We start from the raw sequence: 27,543 nt of genomic DNA, 5'->3' as shown, positions 1-27,543 counted from the left end.
GCTCAGTCACTGCCGCCGCCCGGTCAGGTAGGAGGGAGAGGGCGGGCGTCATCGCCGCCAGCTCCGTCCGCCTGGCTCCCCCTCAGCGCTGACTCGTCCCGGCAGGCGAGAGCGGTCCGGGGGGGGCGCGCCTTTCGCCAGGGACGAAGCTGTGCTTTGGAGGATGGCAGCTGGACGTGCCCGGTGCGGGTAAGCTGCGGAGGGGCGGGTGAGCGAGGAGAGGGCGGGAGGGAAGGAAGGAGGAACTGCGCTGCCCTGCGCTGCCTTTCCCGCTGCGCGCTGCCCCGCGGTAGGGCCCGCGGCCGGGTGTGCGGTCCCAGCTGGGCGGAGTGGAGAGCCCCGAGTGCGGTGTGGGGTGCCGCTGCCCCGAGCGCCCGCAGTTCAGCCTGGCTAACAGGCGGCTTTGAGACCGACACTTGTAGACTTTCGCAAGCCTTAAGGTTTGAAGTACCCCTCTAATCTTTATTTGATTTATAATAATTAAAAAGAAAAAGGCTTGTGGTGGCACTGTGCGTTTGGGTGACGTGGAAAATGCCGTCTGCTTCTGTCACGTTTCTAGTTTGTAACGGAGTGGCATCTTCTCACGCTATGTAAGTGTGTATCCTAAAGCAGAAGGGATAGAAAGCACGTAGCTTGCTTGGCAATTATGTTGTCTGTCGTCCGCCTCCCCCCCCCCCCCAGATTGTGTTGCGTTCTGCTCTGACTGCTGAGCATTTCAGTGAGCTTATAAATGTGACCTAAAATGTTTGAAAACAAAATCCAGGATAAGTTTGTGGTGTGTATGTTATGATGGTTTTTGTTTGTTCATTGGGGTTTGGTTGGTTTGTTGGGGGTTTGTTTGTTTCCCAGATGACGTTTCCCATTGTGCTTTGGAACTGGAGGGATGAAGGCTCTTCTTGGCAGTCTGAAATTACTTCTCTTTATTTTCAGTTTTGCCCTCTTTCCTTTCCCCCATGTGCTCCTCCCTAGACTTCTCCTGATTCTCATACTCTTCCCCTCCCAATGCCCCATTCTTTCTCCCTTTAACAGTCACTGTTTTAGCAGTCTCTGGTGAGCAGGCTCTGTTGATGGTGACGGGTATGGTAAAGCAGTTCAGGTCCCTCTCCTGAGCTGTCTGCCCCTGTTTTTGTTGAAGATGATCACCTTGATGACAAGACAGCAAAACTTCCCTCCAAAAAGTCTCTGTTCCCTGACATTTGCCTTGCTCACCCTGGTGTTATCAGCCCTACCTAGCACCTGATGCTGGACAGTGACTGGATGCATAGGCACACTAGTTTGTCATTTCTGCAACAGACATAGCTGGTAGAGGGATGGTCCAACAGTGGCAATGCTGTCTTAAACTGCTTTTGCAAGGCTGGTTGGGGTTTGATGTGTAAACCCTGAGGCACCTCTATTTCCAGGTGTGTTTCCCAGCCTACTGCTCTGTTTTGGAGGTGCTCCCTCTGCTCCTGTTACTCTCATTTGAGCTTCCCAGAGGCTATATATACAGGGATGCAGATTTACATAACTGCTGTGGAGTAAGTAGATGTTTTGGTTTCAGTATGGAGATAATCAATTTCAAATACTGCTTGCTTTTTCTTGTCTATTTGTGGTTTCCTATTCAGGATTCTCATCAGAGTCGAGAGAGTTTTTTTACCACAGGAGTAAATACCTGGAAAGATGCCAGGGAAATGGTAACTCTACATTGACTGAGGACAGTCTGACTCCATTCTTGCTGAAAATAATGAGATATTCTGGGTGTATCAGTAGCAAGCAGAAATGTATAAAATAAATCAAGCTCTTGCAAGGTAATACTTTGTTGTTGTTGTAGAAGGAAAAAAATAAACCAAAATATTAGGAGCTGGACAAAATAATTTACTGCCTGTCATTTTTGCTGGTCACCCATGTAGACTTTGTGGTGGAAGACGTTTTAAGGTGAAGCACAGATGATTCTCTTGTCCTTGTTCAACAGGTTAAATCAAATTTCCAGTCTATGAACCAATAATACAAGCTATTACTGGCACAAGTGTAGTACAAATTTTAGGACAGGTAGATGAAGGCTTTATTCTGCATACATAAGACCTATTACTGCAATGGGCCTTGGCTGTACTGTTCTAATGATGTTTGCTTGGTCTCTAGTTACTTGTTTATAGCCTGGTGTAGGGCAGAGACACATCAGGGATTAGGAACTGGGGAATTCAGATGTGTGCTTGTGAGTCGTGTACTGCTGTCTGATTTACCTGACAAGAAATATGTATTTGAGACACTACAAGCAATTGTGTGCTTCTTCAGCAGCACTGGAGGGAAGAAGTAGACACAAAGACAGGAAGAAAACAGTTCTGGTTTGGGAAAATCCCAAACCAGTTTGATTTATAATAAACAGCTCCATTTCAGTAACTGTTTGAAATTCTCACTGAACTGATTAAGGGAAAATTTCTGCATGGCATTGTAGGCCAACTACAGATGTTCAGCAAACTTTTGTCATTCAAGTGTGGAAGTTTTCAAGAAAAAACTGTATTTGTATCTTATTTTGTTAGTTTTTGAGGAAATGTAATCCATAACTGACTTTTAAATTGGAATGCTTGAGCATTGCTTAGTGTCTGAGAGATTATAGCAGAGTGAAGCCATGGCTGTGAGATACCCAAGTATGGGAGCAGCTCTGAATAAATGGTCTGTCATACCTTTGCTTTAAACTTCATCTCTGCCAGCCTATCTTCCACTGGCTTTAGTGTAGATTAGGAGCAAAGCTCTTTCTGTGGGGAGATCCACTGAGAAGTGAAGAAGTGCTGTGAGAGGTGTGCTGTGGCCTGTACTTCAGATCGGATTCATGTTATGTGAAGATTACAGTCTTATTTTGTAATGGGAGAGGGGAAATGTACTCTGCTTGTCTGCCTCAGCGCTTTGGTGTTTTTTTCACTGAGCCAAAGCCAAAACAGAGCTATTGAAGAAGGCCTGAATGAAATTGTCTGTTTTCTGGGCTGTGCAAACCCTGTGTTTAAGCTAAGGGGCTTTCCTTTCTCCCTTTCTCTCTCCTCAGAATAACACATCAAGTTGACAGACTTCAGGGTTAGCAAGGAATCCAAAAGACAAGAGACAACTAATAAAACAAAACAAAACAAAACCCAACAAAACCAGAAAACTCCCCAAACCAACCAACCAAACAGAAACCCTAAACCCTAAAGGAAATTCAGGAAAAATGTGCTACAGGAGAGGCCATTTCCAGACTTGCTTTATGGTTTGCTCTTTCCTCAGTAGTGCATATACCATAGCTTTTTCACTTCAGGGTTTTCTATAACAAAACAACCTGGGATCTCTATCTGTGATTTTATTGCAAGGTTAAAAAGTTGTAGTGTGAAAGGTTAGAACTGTCAGCATTGTAAACAGCTGAGGGAAAGGCAAGCTTTTCTTTGGAAGGTGTTGACTACAGTTATGTATACCACTGATGTAAGCATTATAGGATGGAAGAGTTCTCAGAACTTCAGTGCTTACTGATAGGACTTCTAGTCTGGTTGGTCTTGAGGGAACTTGAGTCTTGAAGATGGTGCATGCGCACACCTAGAGGAAGTTGACTTTTAGTGGGGAGACGAAAATGGGCTCCACAATACCCAGAGCTTTCTTCTGACCAGAGCCTTGCTGCAGCAGTAGCCGTGTCCATGAGCTGTGTCTGGAACTAGGCTCACTGGAGGTTCAGCTGGGACATGACCAGGACAAGATGTCGCAAGGATAATCTTCCCTATTTAAAAAATGCTCAGAAACTTAACCATGTTATTTTCTCTTTAGAAAAACAGATTTTTCTCTTTTTAAAAGAAAGGTTTAGTCTTGTTTTCTACTGTGGTTATAACAGCTATCAAGTTGTGGGGGTTTTTATTTTGTTTATTTGGTGTTTTTTTTCTTTGTGCAGAGATGTATTATTTGGATGGAAAAGTGAATTCTTGTAGTAGATAAGTTTTTGCCATCCTGAATGTCAAAATGAAATGCTTTCTGAGCTTAACTTCATGCACTAAAGCTGGATGATGGATTGATTGTGTAATTCTACCCTAGCTTCAGGAAGTAGAGATATGTTAGCTGTAATTCCATTTATTATTTGTAGATAGTACTGTCTCTTAAGACTATATATTATGGCTGTAATTCTTAAGGCTTCTGGTACTGGAGTTAAGCTGTTTGCTTCAGTGTGCTTTGGGAACAAGTCCCAGTAGATATATACTAACTGTTCCATGTCCATTCACTGTCACTGCAGGACTGAAACCTCCTAAGAGCAAAAGGATACCTAGCTTCTGCGATGCTACATTAGGTATAATTCATCTGTCTTCTCAGGCACGATTTACAAGGGAGCTAATGTAGTGTTTGCTCTGTGTGTTTTCAGATCCAGGTAGTTGTCTGTGAATTCATAGTATGGTATGATTTCATAGTAGTTTCTCCCTAACTTGCAGGTGGCCCATACAGAGCTGCAGCATGCACAGTGCAAGATATTAAGCGTTAGTACATGGAAAAGAAGACATTTTCGTAATAATGAATGCATAATACAGTAGTATGAGGCACAGATGTCTGTAATGTTGCCGTTTCTCATCCTTAGTTCCCAGGATAAGCGATGACTAAACTAGCATTTTCCCTTTCTATTGTTATAAAGTCCTTTTGTGATGAATCCAATATCATTCTTGCTATTTTAGTGCAACAGCTCGTGCAGATGATGTGAGCATCAATCACAAGCATAACCACTGTTAACAGTGGTACTTTCTTTTCTCTCCAAGAAAAGCCCCAAGTATCATGTACTCAGAGTTCCTATGTGTGATTGATTTTTTTTTTTCATTTTTATTTTTTTAGTTGTACAGTCACTTTTCAGGTACATTTCTATTTGTCTTGCTAAATTTCACTTTTTTATATAACTTGCTTTCCTCGCTTTCGTTGCAGGTGGGAAGACTGGATATTCCCCTGAAAAGACAAGTTTGATCTCAAATCCTGCCTGTCTACGATCTTGAGAATTAGGAAGCCACAAGGATCATTTAGTTAAGTATTTCCTGCAGAATTCTCTCACCGGTGCTTGGGAGCAGTACAGACTGTACAAAGTAATAGCCATGTAGTAGGGTTGTAGAAAGATGGCTTCTGTATTACCTTTCAGCTGATGCAGTGCACAGTAAATAAGTTTGTGCTTGTTTTTTTCATTAACTTCTTTCCTCTGGCTTCAACTCTTAGTTCCTGGGGTGGAGTAAAACAGAACATAGTGTTGGTTGCTTCCCTTCCCCTCTATGAAGAATGTTGGTTTTATGGGAATGTAGGGTATATGGGAATAGCTGAGTTGCTAACTTCCCATAGCTAATAACTTCTGAGTTAATTGTACAGCCTGGTTGATGGAACTGATGCATCAAGGTGTAGTGCTAAGCCTTATCAGGCTAGAACTTCTCACAGTTTGGAATGCTACTCCTTTTTTCCTGCCTTTTGGGTTCTTCACAGTTTGTGAACGCCAAAAGTTGGTTTATTTATTCAGTGAAGAGTGCTTTGACTCTCTGTCAGTAAGCAGAATGGGAGTATGCGGAGAATAAGTGTAGTTTTGAATGAAAATTTACCAATCTTCAGAAATGAACAGTACATTGACCAGACTGCTTGGATTTATTCTTGTGTGTGCAGGTCTAGTTTGGAGGTAGCTGTTCCTGTTACATACAACACCAGTTTCAGATGTACACAAAGCCAGATTTGCCTTTGTGGCCCCAGTGGTGGGGTAAACCATGAAGTTGTGCTTCGGATACGGTGTGTGTTCAGTTACGCCTTTATGTTGACTTATTTTGAAAGGTAAGAGGCTGTGAGCTTTGTGCAGTGTGTCAGTGATATCCAGACTGAAGCAAAAAATCTGACTGCAGCAGCATTTGACTGCTGCAGTTCCAAGATGTGGATTTCGTGCAGATATAGCCCAAGTGTCAAACTAGCTTGCTCAAGTACCACTGACTGGCAAGCTGTGGTCTTGCAAACTTCCACACAGGTTACAAATGAAGTCTCCTGAAGGTGTAACTCAGCTCCAGAAGTTGGAGTTGGGTATCCATGCGGTGTGTCTGGGGACCCATTGGCATCCTTTATTTGCAGAGGGCAGCCTGATGTTCCAGGAGGCAGCCATGAGCACTTGCCCTTTTTTCCAGGAGACTGGTCTCCCTGAATCTCCTGGTTGGGAGTACTGAATACGACCCTGCTTTGGCATTTCTTGAGTGATCAAAGTAAAGATTTTTGTTGCTGACTTACTTCTGAAATTAATGAACCAGTGAGGAGAAACTCTCTGAATCTATATACATCAAAGTCAACAGAGGGGCTTTCATGTTTGCCTTACCTCCCATGCCCCCTCACAAAAGCCTTAGCAAGGTCAATTGGAGGAGCTCCCTGTTATGCCTCAGAGCTGTGGGATGAATCACTGCTGTCCATTCCTGGCAGAAAGAGTGCTTGAGCGCATCTTGTGGGGGACTTGCTTCCCTGAAGCCCTTATCTGGCACCTGCAGTCCCTCCATAACCTGATGCAGTCTGGCAAATGCACCAAACAGGCTGCTAGCGTGTCAGCTCACCCTGCTTTGCGCTTCCTCAGGGGGTGCAAAGTCTTAATGTTCACTACTTTTGCTGTGCTGGTCCTTGTTCCACCATGCTAAGCTTATAAAGTAGAATAAAAAGTTTGTTTTAACATATTTCAGACTGAGGTTTTGGAGGCATGTGGACACACAGAGCTTACAAGTCAGCTCTAATCTACTTTGGGACAATGCTTATGCTTAGCTGTACTGAATGATTTAGAGGCTTTGTATGTCCCACAAAGCCTGAGGCACAGGTTAGCCTGGGAGCTGGTAACCCAGATTGTAGTTAGCATCTCTGCCTCTGATAGTGGCTGTCTACAGTAAAAGAAAGTCTAGAAATGCCTGTACTGTATGGTTAAACACTGGAACTTTTAGTCCTAAGATAAAGTGAGGACAAATTCTTTGTGCCCCAGAAGTGGTTATTCTCCCCATAAATCATAAACGGACACTTCTAACTGGACTGGGAGAGAGATTTTTATATGGCCCAGTTAAGTCCATCTGCCTGCACTTGAGGTGGAAGAAGAAACATTTTTCAGGCTGTTTATATACCCTGTTGTGAAGTTTTCTGCCTGCAGATTCCTGTTCAGCTCTTTTTATAATAATAAAAGTGAGGAGGTGACAGTGAACTTCAGTTATGTCATATAAGAAATATTTGAAGGAAAGACCCCTCTGGAAGGTTATAAAAGAGAAAAACAGCCCTTAAACAGGAATATGACAGTCTGTCAAGAGGCAGGTCATCAACAAAATATTGAGGAGCAGGGGAAAAAGATGGTGGGAACCCTGTGCAGCGCAGTGTAGTCTCAGAGCCCAGACACAAAATGAAACACAAAATCTTGTAAGAGACAGTTGACAGAGCTGAAATGGGAGTCAGCTAGGACAGGAAGCTTAGGTTTTAAACTGTGCCATTTGCTTCTCCTGGAGGCAGTAGTCACTTTAGTTGATTAAAACTAAGAAAAACTGAAGCCTAATTAGATATTGTCTTTAATTCCAGGAAATAAGAAACTTTTCTAGTCACTGGGAAAGCTAAAGCTTTACTGTTAACACAGGCACTTAAAGCTAGACGTACCTCTTTCTGTTGTGTTCTTTAAGGGTTGGAAATAGAGGGTGGGAAACAGCCATGAACTGGGTTGTCCATTACAGCCACATTTTTTCTTCCTTCTCTGTGCTTCAGGCTATTTATTCTTGCTGGGAGCTTTCTGAGTTGTAGAAAGAACTTTTTTACAAATCCGAAATGCTGTTCGTACCCCCTGGGTGAATTTGTGTTCCTCACTTGTGCCTGATTCTTGTTATTTATGTGTGTCCCTCTTAGCACTTTAGTTGCACAGCCTTAGTTAATCTGATTATCCTTAGGAAGGACTGAAGTTTCAGTCATTTTCAGAGACACTGTGATTTAGGGCCCTTTTTGTAAAGAGATTTTATCTGGGTTCGACTTGCTCTGCGAAGGTTCATTGTTCACACAACAACTGATTGCAGTATTTCTACGAACTGCATGAAGTCTTCACCCTGATGGGTTTTAATTAAATGCAAAATTACCCAAAGCTCAATTTGCCTTTATAAGAAGTATTTTGTAATATGTTTCAAGTTGGATGTCCTGGCTCCAGCTGCTGCCACAGATGCTCTGTGCAGAGATGTGCTTTCTTTTGGTGTGCATAAAACTGTCTAATAATCTGAAAAAATTACTTTGCAAAATGTAGATCCCTGGTGTAGGGCTGTGTTAATGACATAAGGATCTATCAGGGCAGTTTAATGATGCTCAGTGTTGCATTGCAGTTTCTGTTAATCTGTGGGGAAAATCACTGCTGTTTTGTTTTCCTTCGGTAGTGGCGTATTGAAGCTGATAAATTGCACAGAGAAATTTAGGTTGGAAGGGACCTCTGGCGGTCATCTGGTCCAACCTGCTGGTCAAAGCATGCTCAACTAGATCAGGTAAATCTTTCCTTGTAATAATTGAAATTTCACGTTTCCCAGTTTGTATCCATTACCTCATGTCCTCTTACTCTGCACCTCTGAGAAGAGTCTGGCTCCATCATCTCTGCAGCCTCTGACTTGTAACTGTAGGCATCACTAAGGTCTCCCCAGAGCTGCCTTCTCTTCTCCAGGCTGAACAAACCTAGTTCCCTTAGACTCCTGTGTATCCTTTGCTGCAGCTCCCTGACCATCTTGGTGGCCTTCCACTGGACTTGCCCTAGTGTGTCCATGCTCTTCTGCTACTGGGAGTACTGAAACTGGGTACAGTACCCAAGATACAGTCTCACCAGTGGTGAGTAGAGAAGAATAAACACTTATTGCTATCTGCTGGCTGCAGTCTTTGTTAATTCAGCCTCGTTCACACTTGGCCTGCTTTGTCACAAGGCATATTGCTGACTCATATTCAGCTTGTTGTCCATTGCAAGTCCTTCCATGCAGCGCTGCTCCTCAGCAGTAAGCACCCAGCCTATAGCAGAGCATGGGTTATTCCCTTTCTCCAGCTTCTGATTCCTCTGAGTAGCCTCTTACTGGCCCGCACATAATCTGTGAGCTTGCTATGAGTGCACTTCACTTCACTGTAGTATCATTCCCTCAGTCTCTGAGGGGTACCACTGATAACCAGTTGCCAGCTGGATTTTGCATGGATAATACAGCCCTTTGAGGCTGGTAGTCTGGCCAGTTCATCACCCAGGTTTTCATGGCAGCATTCATCCTAAGCTGCTGAGGCTGGTCTTTGCTATTTACTATGTTTGAGCTATAAAAGCTATATTCAATCTGAGGAGCCTGGTTTTGACACTTTGTACGTTTACGGGCATCCTTTTGGAGAGGAACATAGGTTTTCCTCTTTCCACTGAAGAGCAGCTCTGTGCTGACTGATGGTTGATTGGCCAACCAAGACTGGGGGGATAATGGAAGGGGATGTGATCACTTGTCTGATGAGGCAGTGATACTGGATTTTAGAGGTGAGAGCGCGCCATTGTAAGCATGAATGGCTGCTCTTGTGAACAGTGATGAATAAGAGATCCCCAAAATAAGACAGGATTCTCTGTCAAATCAAAAGATGTGCTAAAGTATGTAGCCTGCGTTAACACATTTGTACCCACAGGTATATATTTATTGGAGGTGCAAGATGTCTGCCCTGAGGTTGATTTCTAACAGAACCTCCCAGCAGGCCTTGTCTAACTCTGATTACACCTGGGACTATGAGTACTATGAGTATGGACCAGTGTCGTTTGAAGGCCTGAAGGCTCATAAATGTAAGTTCAGTAGAGACATGCCTTACTGCAGCTGAGCTTCCCCCTTTTAATGTTCCTACTCTTAATTTGTAATTGATTCTACAAAAATATCTGATATTTTTTTGAAATCTCAGCAATTGGAGGTATTACTCCATTAGAGTCTTTGGTATTCTGTGCCTTTTTTGTAGGATGCTTTTCTTGTGCATGAGGGAAGTATGGATTTCTTTGCTGTGGTAGAAATTTGTCAATACTGAGATTATCAGACTGTTTAGAAGAGTTTATAACAGCAAATGCAGCCATTGCTGCTTCTGGTGACTACTTGGTATGATCTGTGTTGCTTTGTTCTTGTTCCTGTTAGTGCTAAAAAGTGGTGGGCACCCTTACTGCTTTTGGTTTTTAAGGCTTTTAAAATGAAAAGGAAGAAATTTCTCCTTCTGAGGAAATTTTTATCTTTGGGACTTTCTTCATAGGAGGAGTATTCTAAATTCAGCATTCTGGTAATACTGGAGCTGTTTTAGAGTGGAATAACAAATGGAGGATGGGAGAGAGGGATGGAAAAACCTGGGTAGGAACTGAGAGGAAATGGAGCTGGGACAAGCTGCTGCAGCTGCACCAGCATTTATCAAAAACCTAGACAATGCATTTGGCTTTTAGGATTTTTTTATTATTTTTTTCTTTTAGGGGAGATGGTTGGGGGAGAGGGGAGAGGAAGGAAAAAAACCAAGAGACTAGTTCATATTTACTGTACCTGTGTGGGAAAATGGGGGAAATTAGAGATCACCTCTGCCAAGTCAAGCAAAGTTATAACACTAAGGAAATCTTAAGGTAAAATGCAGCTGCTACATCCAGCATGGAATGCGGTTGGCATGCACGGAATCTCTCCTAAGATAGTTCCCCAGGCAACCCTGCAACCTTGGCATATGCTAAGAGAAACTGAATGGAGGGTGAAGCAGAGTGAAGGCCCCGCGGGCAGGCTCTGCTGTACTCCTTGTGGGAGTGGGAGCTTGAAAGCACCATGCACTGATAAACCGCACACAGCTGCCAAACAAGCAAACTACATTTGTCTTTTTAAAAGCAAAGTGAGAGGATTTCACATCCATCAGTAACAAAGAGCATGACTGAGTCACTCAAGCTCCATAGGCATAGAGGTAAAATAATGGGAACTTGTGTTATTATGGATAGCCCTGAACAGATACAAGGGTCTCCTACAATGTTGGGATGAACAACACTGGCAAGCAAAGAACTGAGATCAGAAAAATGCAGTGTTAAAGTCATCATTAGCCTTTGAGAAGGAGGCAGGAGAGAAAATTGTGTCTGAGAGTAATAAATTTTAAACTGAAAATAATTACCTTGAAGCAGAGAATATCTCGAAACTGAACCCTCTTAAAATGAAGTGGACTGTGTCAGAAATCTGCTTGATCTAACAAAATGCAAAGAGAAGCACTGTTGGAAAAGCAGTCCTCTGTCGCACCCACGTACATCTGCCAGTCGGTACATTACTCAGACCCCAAGACTTGGGAAGGAGATATCTGGTGTGAGTGATGATGAAATTATGGGTAGCCCCCAGTCTGCCTCTTGTTCGGTTCCCCTGAACCATTAGTTAAGACTGAAGCTGCTGTTCGTAGTGATGGGGAAATTCAAGCTACCCCACGTGAAGTCCCCTGGTCTGCATATTCTGATGAATTTTTTAGATTTGATGAAACTGCAGGAAAAGCATTCAAAACAACCAGGAGAATCAGCAGTGGAGTTTGCGTGGCAAGTTTCCCTTATTGGGCAGACCAAATCCTGCTCAGTGGGGAGGAAGGACAAGGCTGTTGGGGCCAGAAGTGTTTCTGACAACCATACCGGGAGATCATAATTATTGTCTAACTGCACAGGCTGCATTCTGGTCAGGCAGTATAGATCCTCAGGAGAGAGGAGACTCACTGGTAATTAAAACTGTAGGCTTATTGAAATTGTCTGAGTCAGTGCAGAAGCGCTGGTCCAGGGCGAGATACATACTCTCTGCCTCATTTGTCATGCAAAGGATTCAGACAGGGAAAGGGAAGTGCCTGCAGTGGCAAACTGCAGCCGAGAAAGGCAGATCTCCCTTGGTTTGCACAGTCAGGAGGTTTTGGAGAGGTTTTGTAAGGCACAGAAAAACTTGGTGAAGTTAGTAAAACTTCAAAAAAAAACTAAAGTAGAATTTAGTTTTTAGCCTGAGTTGTGCTTTTATAAAAGTTAGGCACTCAAAAAATGTAGGTTAGCTTTTATCATGCTTCTAATTTATATTCCATCCTTCCACTTAATCAGAGGCCAAACCTGAATACAAAGATTACTGATTACAAAGATTAGCTGCCGTGCTTTGTAAGTTCCTTCCTTTTTAGCTATATGTGTCAAGGATTGTGATGGGACTGAAATATACAAGGGATAGTGCCTGCTGGATTGCAGAAGGTACAGCAGCAAAGCAGGTCTTGGACTGCCACTGAAGTGATTGCCCTGCATTAAGTGTGGCAGCTCAGCTTTGGTGTCTTCACTCATTCTTGACAACTCTTAGCTAGAGAATGGGACAGATGAAATAACCTCTTTTCAGGTGGAGCTTGAAGTACGTATGAAAGAGGTTAATATTGAATCAGTGATCTAGGAACCTAGGAGTATTTCTTTTTCTTTTCCAAGTAATTAATTACTTTTTTTTTTTAACTAATAGGTTGGAGTTGGCTCTATTCACCTTGGTGTTACTTTGTGCATGCTCAGAGGGCTGAGTTTAATCTAGTAATGCAGTGTAACTTAGAGAGTTTAAAGGGGAGTGGACTCTAGTTTAACTGATGCTACCATACCTGGCTGTGACACTTGGTCAGCTGTAACTCGTCACTGTCCCTTCTTAAAATTAGAGGTGTGCAACCCCCTTAGAGAGAGAGGTGCATTTTATTTTAAATTGCTATTTATTTATGATACACAAGGTATTTCACACAGAAGAGAGGTTACTGGTTTGGACCATAATGTAAGATGAATTACAAAAGAGAAAGTTGGAGGCCACTTTTGGCTTAATGTTGACTTAATTAACTGTAGGCAAGGACAGGTCCCTAGCAATCTAACGTACATACAAAGGAATTCAGAGGCATCTAAATCACAGAAAGATTTATGCAGGGACCTGTGAAGACATATGTTGACGAAACAATCTAATACACAAAAATCCATTTATTAAGGAAAGTGTGGGGGGGCACAATGAGGTGCTCAGGTGCCACAGGGACTTTTCATATATGACTGCAAAGAAGAGAGGAAAAAAAAAGCTGATTTACCAGCAAAAAGTGTGTCCTTTGCCTGAAGAGGAGTGAAGGCAGGAACTAGTTTTTGTAAACCACAGTTTTAGAAAGTAAATAGATAAAGATAGCCAGGAGACACCTGTGACTGGCAGAGATAAGAACGAAATCCTTTTTTGTGCCTTTGGAACAGAAGAAACCTCAGTAATGTTAGAGAGAGGTAAACCAGGTAGGAATGATCAGGAGAGGCAGAACTGCTGCCAGGATGTTGCAAAGGAAAGGAAGGCTGATGCAACTAGACAAATTCATAGGATACCTCTCCAATCTAGTTATAACTTAGGACAATATTATAAATGTAGTCCTATGTACCATATATTTAGAATATGAATGTTGTGTATGCACGGTTTTATGCTGAATAAATGTTTAGGAGTTGGTAGGTTTGGATAATTTGCACTTAAATATGGAAGAGAACTTGGGCCACCTGCTTTAATTTAAACAAATCCAAACCATGTAACTGATACAGCAGAGGGCTGGAAGTGCCTTAGGAGCCTCAGCAGGGCAAGGAAGATACAGCTTTAGGCTCAGTAAATTTAGCAATCCTGCTGGGGAGGAACACCAAACAAACCACAAGACAGCCTCTTGCTGTTCACCAGAACCTGATGGCGGGTGTGAGTTTTGTGGGGAGGAGAAGTTTATCAGTCTTGATTTTATGTTTTTCTTGAAGTTTGCTTTCTTTGGGGATTTTCTTTTTTCCCTCTTTTTCCCTTTAATGTTGTGTTTTCTTTCCTTTTTCTTTTTTTTTTCTTTTGTGTTTTTTTTTTGTGTGGTTTATTTTGGTTTTTGTTTTTGCAGCTTGATCTCTGCATATTTTTTGGACATCTTACTTGATCAGAGTTTACATTCAGGTTATCAATGCAGCTGCATATCATTGAAGCATGTCTGACTAATTGGTAGGTACTAGTAGCTCTAAGTAGTAATTTTCTTTTTAATGTGACTGTTTCTAGATGAAATTTTCAGGTACTATGAAAGCTGGTAGGGTGGTAGATAATCATGAGATATTGTGTATTGGTAACGCCAAACACAGGATGCATCTCGAGCTACTGAATTCAGACTGTGCATATAGAATGAGTCTGAGAAAAACGTAGGGCTCATAATGCATAGACTCACCTAAACTAACTCGTAACAGTATGCTTCGAGTAGAAAGCAGTGTTACAAACTCCCTGCCCCTCCCCATCATGGAGACCCGTACTTGAACCATCCTGTAATTATTTTACAAAGGGTGTTGAGAGGAGGAGATGTGGCAGAGGAGAGATGGAATAAGTGCCGCAGTGGGAGGCTTGAAACTTAATCCCTTTTTCTGGTAAAATAGAGAGATTAAGGAGTGATTTGTGATAAAGTATTTTCACAGAGAACAAATCTCAAGCTGCAGCAGGCACTTGGACTTGGCAAAAAAAAAGCAAATGGTTTGAACTGATTTCCAGTCTACAGAGCTGCCTTTTAGCATGGAAGATATTTCACAGTGGGAGAGTGATTAACTACTGGGGTCAAGCACCAGGCAGAATAGCTGACTCCTTGTTTTCTGCTATCTTTAGTGAGTTCTGTAGGAGATTCAACAGGCTGGCTAGAGCTTTGTGCTCTGCATTGGGTCATGTAGCTATACAGCCAGCGTGGATCTTTGAGGTTCAGTAGTAGCTGTGTAATGAGAGGTTAAGGGTAGATTGGACACATGTCCTCACCAGGGCTTCCCTCTTGCATGTTTATGTGTCAGGGTTTTTTAACTTCTACAGTGGAAGTTTTGAATATTTGCATAAACAAGAAAAACCCAAAACAATGGGTGAAAAAGTACCTGCATAATGTGGGTCCTGGACCAGATTATATTTTGGGCTAATGCTCTGTAACTTTGGGCCATGCTCATCAGCTGATTGCTATTTGTGGAGGCAAATATGTTTTTCTCACTTGCGCCTCTAGGTTAAGTTTGTGTAAGTGGACATAGATTCATTGTAAGTAGGACTGGTGATTTGTCTATGGGTCCATTTACTACAGATGAGACCAGCAGGGACATTTTATGCACACAGACAAAAAGCCATGCTCTTTCTAATTGTTCCTGTATTTGGCTATTGCTTGGTGCCTTCCTCTTAATTAACTGGTGGTTTGACTTTTTTTTTCCAAATCCATCTGGCTCTCCTGACACTGTGTTGCTGTTTTCTGTATGCAAGTTAGGTCCCAAATTAAAAATTATTCAAAAATGTCTTGTATATATGTTGGTTATTGGTATTTGTTGAGGTAGCAAATAGTTTTATCTGTGGTTCTGTTTATTTCAGAAAGTCTTTTGGGATTTGCAGTCATGCTGCATGTGAGGAAGCTTCCTGCAAGCGGAGATGAAATACTGATCATCTTGTTTTTTCTTTTTCACCAGATTCCATTGTGATTGGATTTTGGGTTGGTCTTGCAGTTTTTGTTATCTTCATGTTTTTCGTCCTGACCCTGCTGACGAAGACAGGAGCACCACATCAAGAGTGAGTGTGAAAACTGGAACGAATCCAGCCTGCTAACTAGTGTGTCTGTTCTTTTGCAGACCCCAAAAGCAGTGACAATGCTGATATTGTACTGGCTCAGCACCATCATGTTCTAGTCTGTCCTTATGGAAGGGTGCAGTCTGTCTTTGTCTCTAGCCCTTCTTGGAGACCAATTCTGTAGAATTGTTATTAATGTGTTCTCTATTTAGCAACTAGTCAGTAGGATACAGCGAGAGAATGGAATAGCTGCATGTCTGCATTTTCATGCTAAAAGGAAGTTGGTGGGTAGGCTGCCAAACAGATGGTTTTAAATTACTGTTCTGCAGATAAATGGGGTCATTTTAGGTAGGCTAACTTTATGATGGAGTGAAACAGAAATGTGAATATTGACAGAGTATATACAAGTAAAATACAAGGCAGATGTTAAGGAAGCTGAAGACTGGCAGGCTTACACATGCTCGTGTGTTCAAGTCCAAAAGGTAGGTATTGGTAGTGTTTACAAAATCTCCCCTTAACCCTGTGGCTCCCCTAGTCCCAGAACGTCTCAGTTTCTGCTGAGAAAGTCCAGTAGATCCTGAAGGACAGATCAGCTCCACATGTGGTTAATACCAGGGTCCCCTGAAAGTCACAAACTGATCTTTATTTTTTCCCTTTTTGTTCTTTCTGGCTGATAAGTATGTGCAGACTGCCTTGCCATGGCCATTTATATGCATTTGCACAGCATGCAGACTGTCAGCATCCCTTCCTTGAAGAAAGTTTAAACCCACATCTCCTCTCAGACTAGCATACCATAAAGTAGAAGCAAAAAGCCCTTCTGGAGAGTGAGACTGCTTGCAGGCCGGCAGCAGTGATGAGAACCTGATTGTGAAAGGCAATTGTTAGTGCTTATCACTTTCTAAAGCAGCCTATCTCTGCCTACTGAAGGCCCTTTGCTATTTAGTCATATGTAGACTAGCTCTGAAACTTCATGTAATAGCACATCTCTGGAGACAGAGCCATATTAGGGAGGATGTAAGTATATCGTGACCCTCTTCTGTGCTCCTGAGGTTTTGCTTCTATGAGAAGGAAATAGTGTGAGGACTGAGCTTCCCAGAACAGACTTTCTAGTATTTTTGCCTCCCTTACAGACTGTCATAAAGTTACGTGACCATGGTCCCAAATGTATTTTAAGTCCTTCTAAGTGTTGGTATGCTGCCCCTTTTCACTGGAGATCTTGTTTCTTAGCCAAGCATGAGAGTCTGTATCCCATGTGAAAGGGAAATAAAGTGATGAAGTCAAATATACAGCAAAGATTTTAACATGTATATTTGTCAAAAGTTTGCACATTGTAAAAATGTACTTTCAGGTAGCAGAGGCCTGCTTGGTATCTCCCACTGTTCTGCTTTCTTCATCAATTTTCTTGGAAATGGTTGCCTAGAGAAGTTGCCAAGAAGGAGACCAAAATCTTGTTTTGGTCCCCTTTGACATCCAGATAACCTGACCTGAATTCAGAGTTGGCCTTGCCTTCATCAGGGCATTAGGCTAGAGACCTCCGCAAGTCCCTTGCAATCTAAATCTTAATGTAATTTTTCTTCAGTTGCTGAAAGCCCACTTACTCCTTTCTGTACTTGTTCTGAACTTCTTTGCAGCTTTGAAAGCCGTGTGCTTCAGTGTTTGCCTACTTACTATGTGTGCTGAGTTGGCACCTTGAACAAATTTGAGCGCTATTTTTTTGACATTTGATAACCAAATGTGTATGGTACTGGAAACAGATCATCCAGGAAAACTGTATGGGCAGTGAATACTGTTGTTTCCTCTTACTTTTGATACATGTATATAAAAACTGCAACATAAATACCTACCTGTAGAACCAGTGCAGACTCTGGTTTTTAGTTGGCTTTTACCTTCTGTCTTTATACCTGACTGGATTCTTCATGACTCATCGTTTCATCAGTGGGCTGTCTTGCAGCCCTCCTTTAGAAATAGATGTTAATGGGATTCCTAGGCCTTGGGAGAAAGCCAGCCTGATTGATGCATGTGTCTCTGACTTCAGTTAAGTCAATTTGGCTGTTCTTTTAAAGTACCATTAAAGTGAGACATAAGCGTAACTGGGTTCACATGGCTGGATCCAAAGTAGAATACTCCGATTTCTCTAATAGTATGCTTTTCTTGGCTCAGGATAAAGGGGTACAATAGCATGTACTTACCAAAATTGTACAAGATGTTCAGCATCGGGTACAGCCTTATACCAGAGGAAAAGGGTCAGGATATGGATGGGGGAGAGAGATATAAATTTAATTAGCTGTGGAAATGATGTCTGTTGCGCTTGTGTTTTGTTTGCTTGCACATTAGTATGTGTAGAACATTAGCTTGTGCAACAAAAAAATTGACAAGCTGTCTGAATTTCTGCCTGAAAAGTACGGTCATTCAACACTCAGAAGAAGACAGGACTCTGTTTCTGCCTTTAAAAACATCCTCACAAACGCATGTGTTCGCTGCACTGTGCAGCGAACACGTGTTTGAGTACTCGCTCTGTACAAAATACAAATACTGGTTCATGTCACCTCAAGGCTTCACACAGCTGTTGAGGCAGGTTTTACAACTAGTTGCAGTAAAGGTGAAATGACTGGTAATATTTTTTTAAGAAATCAGTTGATCTTGGTTAAGGATGGGTTAGTTCCCTTTGAGATGCCAAACAGTGCTATTTTGGGGAATTCGCTACTTACTCTTTTCCATGGTTTGCCAAGTACTTCAGGTCACTTTAGGGAGTGTTTAGGGGAGAGCTGTTTTAGCTATAGAGCTCAAGTGTTAGTCCCAAACCAGCATGCACCTGTTCGATGGGTATCCTGGGCAAAATGGTCCGTACCCTGACAGTGCACTCAAGTCCAGTGGGCAGAATCCAGAGCCTAGTACTGAATCCAGCAGACCAGAACCCAGCATCATAGGCTGGAATTTTCCCAGGAAAGGAGCTTGGGTTAGTTCATGGGCAGTGCTTGTTTTGAGAGGTTTTCTGTATGTGTAGTGCTTGAGGTGTCTGGCATTCACTTTTCTGCTCCCTTGTGGGCACCTTCTGGGACTCAGAAGGTCCCATTGGCCCAAATTCTGTGAAAGGGATTTGATTGTCCAGGTGGCTGTCCTCCCTTCCACAGTAAAACTGGTATTTCTGAAGCTGCTATTCTTAAGTGTTCTGAGAAGATACATGCTGAGGTATACTTGCATGCTGTAATGAGTGAGTCTACAATTCCTCCCCAAAATACAGAAAGATAGTGTTTGTGGGTTTCAGAATCCAAAAATACCACTGTGTATTACATCATGTGTTTTCCACTCATGAGCGCAGGATTATTCTCTATTGTATGTCCTTAACAGTATGGTTATTATAAAATTTCTTTGCATCTTCCATTCTTCTGTTAAGATTAGGTTGCCACTGTCAGTCCTGTGTGCCCCTCACACAGTCAGAATTTGCTCCTTCATAGCTCATGGTTTGTAAAGTACTTTCCACACCTATGAACAGGTTTTGCTTCTCTGATGGATACATTTTAAGCTTTCTTCCAAAGTAACTTCTTAGGCTGTTATCCTCTTTCAGTGCTTATTTGCCACCTCTGCTGTCCATGCCATAACACTACAAACTCTTAGTGACAGATTTGCAAAACCGTATACGCCAATTAAATTTGGAAGGGTGCTTTCTGTTGCATTAGAAGTACATAAATGATAGTCATCAGTTCTGAAAGCTACCACAGTATTATTCCAGTCTGTTTGCCTCCTGGTGTGCATACAGCATAGTACTTAGTTACTGGACTGTTTTGCATCAATTTAAGTACTATGCTTCTACATGCTTCCCTTTGAAATGCAGAATGAGCCATTACAGTTTTGACAAACTTAAAGACTGCTTTGATTTGAAGGCTACTGTAACTGATTTTGTTGGGACAGAGTTCTTGTTTATGTGACTGAAGTAAATTAGTATGTTTAACTATGACTGAAAGACTGAAAGGTTTTCAGAGTAGATTTCTGAAGGTGCCATGAGGCTTTTAAAAGCATGTAGGCACTTACTTCCTACTGCAGGCTTGAGGGAATTAAATGACAGTGTTCCTCTGAAAATCTATGTAACTGCTGTGTGCACTTAGGTGTCCAACTATCTGGCTCCAGTGTCATTTGCTAGGAGTTCACATGTAAACAGTATGATTTATTAATTCTTATGTAACAATTCTTACTTAGCTTTTATTCTGAGAATGTGTCTATAGAGTTTTCACTACTCATCCTCTGAATACCTCTACTGCCATTCAGATGCAAAGAACTTGCATTTTGTCACGACAGTATATAAATTCAGCCTGACAAAGAATGCATTACTAGCTGTAAAACCAACACCCAGCACAAGCTTTCCTCAACCCCAGCTTTTTATGACTCTTGCACAAGGCCATGCAGATTGGACCTGGTTTGAGCTAGCACTTCTAGAAAACTTGAGAAGTGTTAAGATCATGCAGTCAGCTAGGTTGGAAAAGGTTGGAATAGACCTTTTAGATCATCAAGTCTAACCATTACCCCAGGACTGACAAGACCACCACTGAACCATGTCACTGAGAGCCTTATCTACACAGCTTTTTAACAGTTCCAGGGATGGTGATTCCACCACTTCCCCGGGCAGCCTGCTCCAATGCATGATCACAGTCTCTGTGAAGAAATTGTTCCTAATATTCAGTCTAAACCTTCCCAGCGCAGCCTGAGGCTGTCACATCTTGTCCTATTGCTCCTATTAGACTGACCCCCACCTCACTACGACCTCCTTTCAGGTAGTTGTAGAGAGCGATGAGGTCCCCCTGAGCCTTCTCTTCTCCAGAATAAACCCAGTTACCAGCTGTTCCTCATCAGGCTTGGGCCCCAGACCCTTCACCAGCTTCACTGCCCTTCCCTGGACCTGCTCCAGCACCTCAATGTCTTTTGCGTAATGAGGGCTGCAGAACTGAGCATGATATTTGAGCTGTAGCCTTGTAAGTGCTGAGTACAGGGGGATGATAACAGCCTTGGCCCTGGCCCTGCTGGCTATGCTGTTGCTGATAAAAGATGTCCTTCCTGGGCTATGTGTCTGAATTAAGACTGACAGACTTCACAGCAGTCTTTAGTTCCAGCTCTCATTTGGAAATCTGAATGACACTGACTGAAGTCAGTGAAAGGGATAGTTTGATGTCTAGACAACCAAGTACTCAAATTATACCTTTAGTGACAGCACTGCTGCCTATGTCTCAGATGTTTTTTCTCACAAGTGTTTGATAAGCCATTCTAAACAACCTGTTACTACTTGATATCAAAAGGAAGTACTGGAGAATATTTCTAAGCTCATTTATTGAGCTCATTATAACAGTATATTGATTATTAGAAGAGCCATTTAAGAGCACTGGCATTAACTTATTCACGTGGAAAATCATCACAACAAAACAAGACTTAAAATCACTTTAGCAGAAAATAATAAAATTTACAGTCTGTGGTAGACAAACTGTAGGGTTTCCTTCCTTCCTGATCATAACGGTTGCTGAAAGCAAATTTGCTGTTAAAGACGTGAACATTTGTACTTTTTGTGCTTACTGTATTTCTCTCTTTGCTCCCTAGCAATGCAGAACCTTCTGGAAAAAGATTTCGCATGAATAGCTTTGTGGCAGATTTTGGAAGGCCTCTGGAGTCGGAGAGGGTCTTTTCTCACCAAATAACTGAAGAATCACAGTCACTTTTCCATTTCTGTATTAATGAAGTGGAACATTTGGACAAAGCAAAACAAAATCAGAAAGGTCCAGGTCTGGAGAGTAATACCCATTTCCAGGAAGCTCCCAAGAGCAGCGGTATGTTTGAGGAAGACCTACATTGTCTTACAAAATTTAACATTCCTAACTTTGTGAATGCTGAGCAGAACTCTTCGCTAGGTGAGGATGATCTCCTCATCTCAGAGGCACCAGTCGTTTCAGATAGCAGATCAATCATGCAATCTTCCCATCGGATCCTTGACTAAAAAGCCTTTTACTTTAAGGTAAACATTCCTGTTACTCTCCAGTTTGAAGCCCTTTGTGGACTTCTGGTATTGTGATAGAAGGTATTTCAGATGTGTTTTCTACTGTATGTAAGACTGTCTGTGCTCACTCAGCTCAGTTTAGATAAGAAGTAAACCACTTATAGCTTTATTCATGCTTTTTGGTTTTGTTATTTTTTTTGTTTGTTTGTGTTTTTTTTTGTGTGTGGGGTGTTTTGTTCTTTGTTTTTAAATCATAGGGTCTCAGAACGGTTTGGGTCGGAAGGGTCCTTCATCTGGTTCCAATGGGCAGGTATACCTTCCACTAGACCACATTGCATAGGGCCTCATCCAATCTGGCTTTGAACGCTGCCACAGATGGGGCATCTGCAGCTTCTCTGGGCAACCTGTGCCAGTGTCTCACCACTTTCACAGTGGAGAACTTCTTCCTAATGATAATATCCTATTTATCTAATCCTAATATCTAATCTAAATCTACTTTCTTCTAGCTTCAAGGCATTCCCCCTCGTTCTGTCACTACCTGCCCCTATGTCCAGCTTCTGAAGGGTACCATCATGATTTGCAGAGAGTGTAAAGGCTGTAGCCTGGCACTGGGAGGTGTATGAAAACTGCTCATCCAAGAAAAGTCTAAACCTCAAGTTAAAGCTGGAGCAAGGGATAAGTAGGTGGTCCCTGGGGAAGTTCTGCAGCTTCTGTCACTCCCCAAAAGGCCACCTGAAACTGAGCAGCACAGTTGGTATCTGCTTCGAATTAACTTCAATTTCTGATACCTAACTGCTTCTCGGTGCAGGTTAAATTGGTACTTCAAAGGGACAAATTGGTACTTCAGAAGGACATTCTGACAGTTGCCCAGTGATAACCTGGAATTACTATCATACATACAAACAGTAATTTGACTTTTTTGGTTTGTATTAAATTGCTGATGTGAACTTCCAGTTTGGTAAGTGCAGGATTCAGTAGCTAAATCACAGGAAATTGGATAATAATTATTCCTACATATTCATAGAGTTGCTGTATGCAAATAAATGGCAGTGACACATTAAGTTGGTGTTATACTTTGCTTATAGGCTTTTTGGCTCCATCAGTGGCCTTTTTCTTGATCAGTGGGCCAGCAAAGGGCTAGCAGGTGTGAAGCTGCGGGGAGGACCACCTCCAAAAGCATGGCTGAGCTGCACTTTCTGTGTTTTTCTTTTGTACTCAGTTGGGATGGTGTTGCAACCACAGCTGTTCTCCCAGGGAAAGGGTTGTTGAATAGGTGTAATTTCAACCTTTATTTTTTTAGAGAAGTAATACGGTTCTGAACCCTAGCCAGAGCTTACATTTAGCTTTCTTAAAAAAAAAATTGTAACTAATGGCCAAATGATTTTACAGCAAGCACATAGGATGCTGAGGAACCAGGTTTAAATCCTTTGCTGGGTTTGGGGTAAGAGTGCTCTGCAGGCAGTTATTAACCAAAAGGAAACTAATGGATCCAAGATATGGTGCATAACTGGGTTTTCTTGAAACCAACTTGCTTTGTATAGAACATGTTTGAGTGAAAATGTAGGAATGGCCTGCTGGTATGTTCTTTAGCTACTTCAATGCTTAAATTTGTTAAGCATTCATTTAATAAAATGATTTAATTCTTCCTTCACCTGACAAAGAGAATAAATAGTGAATGGCTTGTAAATTTAAAGAATGCAAAGACTGGGGAAACTTCTTTTGTTTTTTAACTCCTGTGCCCTCATAAACCACTTACACCCAAATTTCCTGTTTTCAAATGTAATTCTTGCACTACTTCCTAGTGTTTAAAGAATGGGATTATACTTAAAGCAAAGCAGAGACTGTTTAAAACAAGCAGACTATTGTTGAAAGTAGTTCCCAAGAGGAGACTGAAGTGAGCCCTGTTATGAATGAGCATAGCTGTACAGGTTGCAATGCAGATCTTGAGGTGCAGAAAAGGCCTTCTTTTACAGTAAGTACTTAACCACAAGTATAAAGGCTGTAGCTGTACAAGTTCCTTTTTCTCTTCCCAAATTAAGAAGTTACTTGCTGTTCCCCATCAGTTAACCTGAGATTTTCATCTGGTACCTTAAATCTTTGTGGCTTTTGTTTGGGTGCATAACTGCAACTTTGGGAGAAAGGAGAAATATTCATGTGAATGGATGCTGGTGACAGTTAGCACCCTTAGACGAAAGGCATTTATAAAAACGAGCAAGGGATAAGGCCAACTTCACTTATACCACATTTGAATTGTTTTCTCAGTGTTGTCACTGAAATGCAGGAAGTAACCTCTCTGAACAGAATGACACGTTAGAAAGCCGACATTACTTTGTTCCTATGCTGGCTGCATGGGGCATCACTCTCCCTGCCATGCACCCCAATAAGGGACAGTTTACAGCTTTTATGTCTTCATTACATACATATTCATCATAATTCCGTGAAATGACCACCCAATTCTTGTTACTCATGCGTATGGTAATTTGGGTAGATCAGGCTGTGGCACAGAGGCTGTGACTTCAAGGAGTGGTCACTGGGGGTTGTGATGGTCCTCTGGGGAGAAATACCTCTACTCATTTTATCCTTTTACAGAAATCTGTTAGTTAAGGACATCAGAATGCATGTTTAGTCTTGCCAGTTAACTACATGTTCTTGTTTGGTCTAATCTGCATCCCTGAGAGGCTCCTCAAATTGTTTTCTTTTGCTGCTGTTTACTTATCTCTCAGGCCTTATCAGCAGGCTGAAGGCCTACACTGGTTTGAGAGAAGACATCTGGTCCTCTTGTTGCATGCTTTCCTTATCTTGAGAATCCTTGTAGTCTTGTTCATGTCTGTGTCTCTATGAACAGTGGAATACTGATTTAAGAATCTGAGTAGCCCTGTCTGTGTCTAAGTCCCTATATATAGTAAACTATATACTAGTTTAATTCAGTATTGGTGTCCTTCTAAAGCATGTGTTAATCCTTTACAGGTATTTAAGCGTTTGGTTCCTGCTTCTGTTCTTGCACTTTTTCCATTTATCTCCCTTCTACCTCTAAAGTAAGTCCTTCACAGTGCTCTTTACAGAAAAATAACGTGGTGGTCCCTCCTGCACTGCTCCCACATGGCTGCAGAAGCACTGTGGCAGCAACACAGTCTGATTCACATGTTTTGCTCTGCCTCTGCAGCAGAGCTGAGTCAAAGGCAAATGCAGAAATTTTCTGCAGTTTTCAAAAGCAGTTATTTTAAAGCTCACTCTTTTTCCTTTTAGAACTAATAGACACGATGTGTTGCCCCAGGGGTAACGGGAGTGTAATAAGAAACTTTGTATAACATGTTAAAAGTTAACATTTCCCAGAAAATAATGAAGTGAATAGAAAGTGTTTTGATCAGGATAATCCTTCAAAAGGGGTGCTAGGAATTTAATGGTGTTTGCAGATGGAATTATTGCAAATTTTCCTACTGCTTGGCCTCTCTATTCCAGAGCCTATTCTGAAATCCTGCTGTAAATGCATCACCTGTGGTAGATTTCACTTCACAGGGAGTTCCCCTAAGAAAATTACATATGTTTGCATAAAAATGTATTGTATTCTCTAAGAACCTATCAGGTCAAGTTATATACTCCAGTTTTCAAAGTTAAATATTTGTGAAATGTTCTTCTGTGTAAACAAGTATTAGTTCTCTACCTTTAAAACAAACAACCCACCCAACCTACAATGTAAAATCAGAAGCTGCCTGCTCAATAGAGAAGAGAAAGGGAAAGGTAAAACGATGCACTCTACTACAATCTGATGATACACAGTCTCTGAAGCTAAACGGTGAAGTAAATGCTGTGTATTTGTTATGCAATTCAGTATTTATGCACCTTCATATTGAGACTGTTTTTGCCACTATGTGACTAAAAGAATTGCACAAGCCCCTAGCAAAGGAGGAAGTCAAGTGTGCGTACCCTCCTACTCTGCCCTCTCCTCCAGTGAAGGATGACAAAGCAAAATAAATCAACTGGAGATACTGCAGAGCTGGAACGAACTTACTTGGCAGCCTTGGATATTGTCAGGCAGCAAAGAGAGCACAGAGCCACCACACAGCCTTTTACCACATATTCTTCAACACACGCAAGAGTTGGAGGGCTGCGCTTTCTCATTTTTGGACAAGAGGTGAGCAGGTAGCTGTATGAAAAGCTAAATGTTACAATTCACAGTTATCAGAGGACTTTCTGTTCCAAAACATCAGGGCAGCACTTGACGCACAGTCCCCTTCCCCATAGAAATTGGATTTGCACAGCTTGTCCTAGTATACAGATCCTGTTCTCCAGTTTTCCAGAATAGGTCTACCAGATAGACTTCGAAGTGTATTATGTACTAAGAAATAGCCTTCATCCATTAGAACCTTTTTGATTTGTTAAGTGAACAATTCTGGCATATATTTCAGAGAAATTGAAATAGAACTGCTTATGTCTCTGCTGCAAGTGCTGTGCTCCTCTGCACACCCTGTTCTCTCTCAAAGCAAATGTCTTTTCTGCAATGTAGGCCACTGAGGCACCTGGCCAGCTGCACACTTGGTTTCCTAAAGCTTCAAACATGGCAATTCAAATTACTGTATGCCAGCTGCTTTCTTGTAAACAAATGAATTCCAGCTAAACATAAGGCAATGATGCAAAGAAATTATCTTTAAGATTCTTTTAATCTATCCATTATAATGGCCCCTGGAAATGCAAAATGAAATAGGATAAAAGAAGAAGAGGAAAAATAAACACAAAGCAGTATACAATTATATTACTCTGAGAGATTGCACCAAATTCCTCACTGGAATATGGTAAAAGCTAATGGCCTGTTCTGTCAGCTCTGTTTCAGGGTATGTTCCAGGCTGCTGGAGAGTCACAGACTTATAACTTTAGCAGAGAATTTAAAATTTGGACCTTAGTTCTCCAAAAAGAAGCCATTACTACAGCTGCTCAAGACCAGAGGTAGTCTCTTACTGTGTAGATCACCCACTTCATGGGGAATGCCTGAAAAATAAAGACCATGTAGTGTGTAACTACATAAATACATGTGAGAATGCAGTATAAACCATAGTATAGCTTACAGTAATGGTCAATAATACTGTCCCTGCTCAGGAAAACAGACTAGGAGAGATAATTTAATTTGAAATGTAACTCATGTGAGAACACTGGAAGGCAATTTTTGGAGAGAGAATTTCCAGCAACCAGAAATGCTCCCCCTGGGCCTTCCCATCCCAGGCAGTGCCCCAGATGTAATAAAAAATATCACACTTCAGGTTATGGACTTTAATACAGTGTTACATCAATGGCAAATTGTACAGGAAGAAAAAAATTGTACGTTGAAATAACTCAATTTTATGCTTTTCATTTGCAAAACAATCCAAAAAACAAGAACACAGCATATTTACACATAGCTTATATATACAAAGCAGTGTGGTATTTACATAGTTCATGAATACAGACTAATAGTTCATCTCTGGGGGACAAAACAGCCTCAGTAAAAATACTGAAAATACCTGTATGTGAAACAACTAAGATTACAGTGTTGCCAACTGACTATCTTTTTTTGTATTTATGTGTGTATTCACTCTCACTTATGTTTGTGTATGCATATGCTTGAGAAGAAAAGTCCTTGCACTATTACTGCCAGTGTTTCCACAGTATGCGTTACATTATTTTGCCCTTTATGTATGCTCAGTCACATGCTTCTATAAACCAAACCTATTTACTGCTGTTCTCTGAAGAAGCACGGTCATAAATATATAGTCACAGACCAGAACTATTTCCAGTAGTACAGGGTGCAATACGTTCTAGTACATTCTGAAGAGCAGATTCTAGTTTTTATCTTGTTATTGCCCTAAATAAGGGTAGTTGATTGAACTACAACCTCAGTAGATGTGCTGTGGAATCCTTAAGGACTTGCACTGCTGAGACTTCAAACTAGTAATTTACTGATGTGTTTGCAAACTTGTCTTTTAAGCCACCAAAAGCCAGCTAGCTTGAATTTTCTTTAACTTGATTTAATGCTTCTCCTTCTTTTATCCTTTTTAGCAGCAGGCTGGCCTCCTTGTTCTGTCAAGATCATCTATAAAATTACTACTATCTCAGAACCAGAACAAC

General features: G+C 41.6%; 1 protein-coding gene across 8 annotated transcripts; it reads left to right on the top strand.

The window, feature by feature from the left end:
- Positions 1-39: 39 nt before the first annotated feature.
- Positions 40-26,957, top strand: MRAP2 (melanocortin 2 receptor accessory protein 2). Of its 8 annotated transcripts, XM_061358314.1 has the most exons (5): positions 40-189; positions 4,888-4,982; positions 8,340-8,444; positions 15,377-15,476; positions 21,054-21,537. In XM_061358314.1, exons 4-5 carry the CDS (start codon positions 15,427-15,429, stop codon positions 21,445-21,447), a joined length of 444 nt encoding a protein of 147 aa, XP_061214298.1. In that variant the 5' UTR covers positions 40-189; positions 4,888-4,982; positions 8,340-8,444; positions 15,377-15,426; the 3' UTR covers positions 21,448-21,537. The 8 variants fall into 8 exon arrangements, with proteins under 8 accessions (XP_061214298.1, XP_061214301.1, XP_061214299.1 ...); XM_061358317.1 differs by lacking the exon at positions 8,340-8,444; XM_061358316.1 differs by lacking the exons at positions 40-189; positions 4,888-4,982 and adding an exon at positions 5,040-5,056.
- Positions 26,958-27,543: the final 586 nt, after the last annotated feature.

This window comes from Neopsephotus bourkii, unplaced genomic scaffold (assembly GCF_033783945.1).
Source record: "Neopsephotus bourkii isolate Nb327-2 ecotype Australia unplaced genomic scaffold, CSIRO-AGI_Nbou_v1 NB_941, whole genome shotgun sequence".
NCBI lineage: Eukaryota > Metazoa > Chordata > Aves > Psittaciformes > Psittacidae > Neopsephotus > Neopsephotus bourkii.
This window is presented reverse-complemented; position numbering and strand designations above follow the sequence as displayed.

Bases quoted from the DNA above. Each gene is read 5' to 3' on its own strand.
- MRAP2 (XM_061358313.1), top strand. From the start codon at position 9,616: ATGTCTGCCCTGAGGTTGATTTCTAACAGAACCTCCCAGCAGGCCTTG. The intron at 9,743-15,376 runs GTAAGTTCAGTA...CTTTTTCACCAG, and splicing joins AGGCCTGAAGGCTCATAAAT to ATTCCATTGTGATTGGATTT. The intron at 15,477-21,053 runs GTGAGTGTGAAA...TTTGCTCCCTAG, and splicing joins ACAGGAGCACCACATCAAGA to CAATGCAGAACCTTCTGGAA.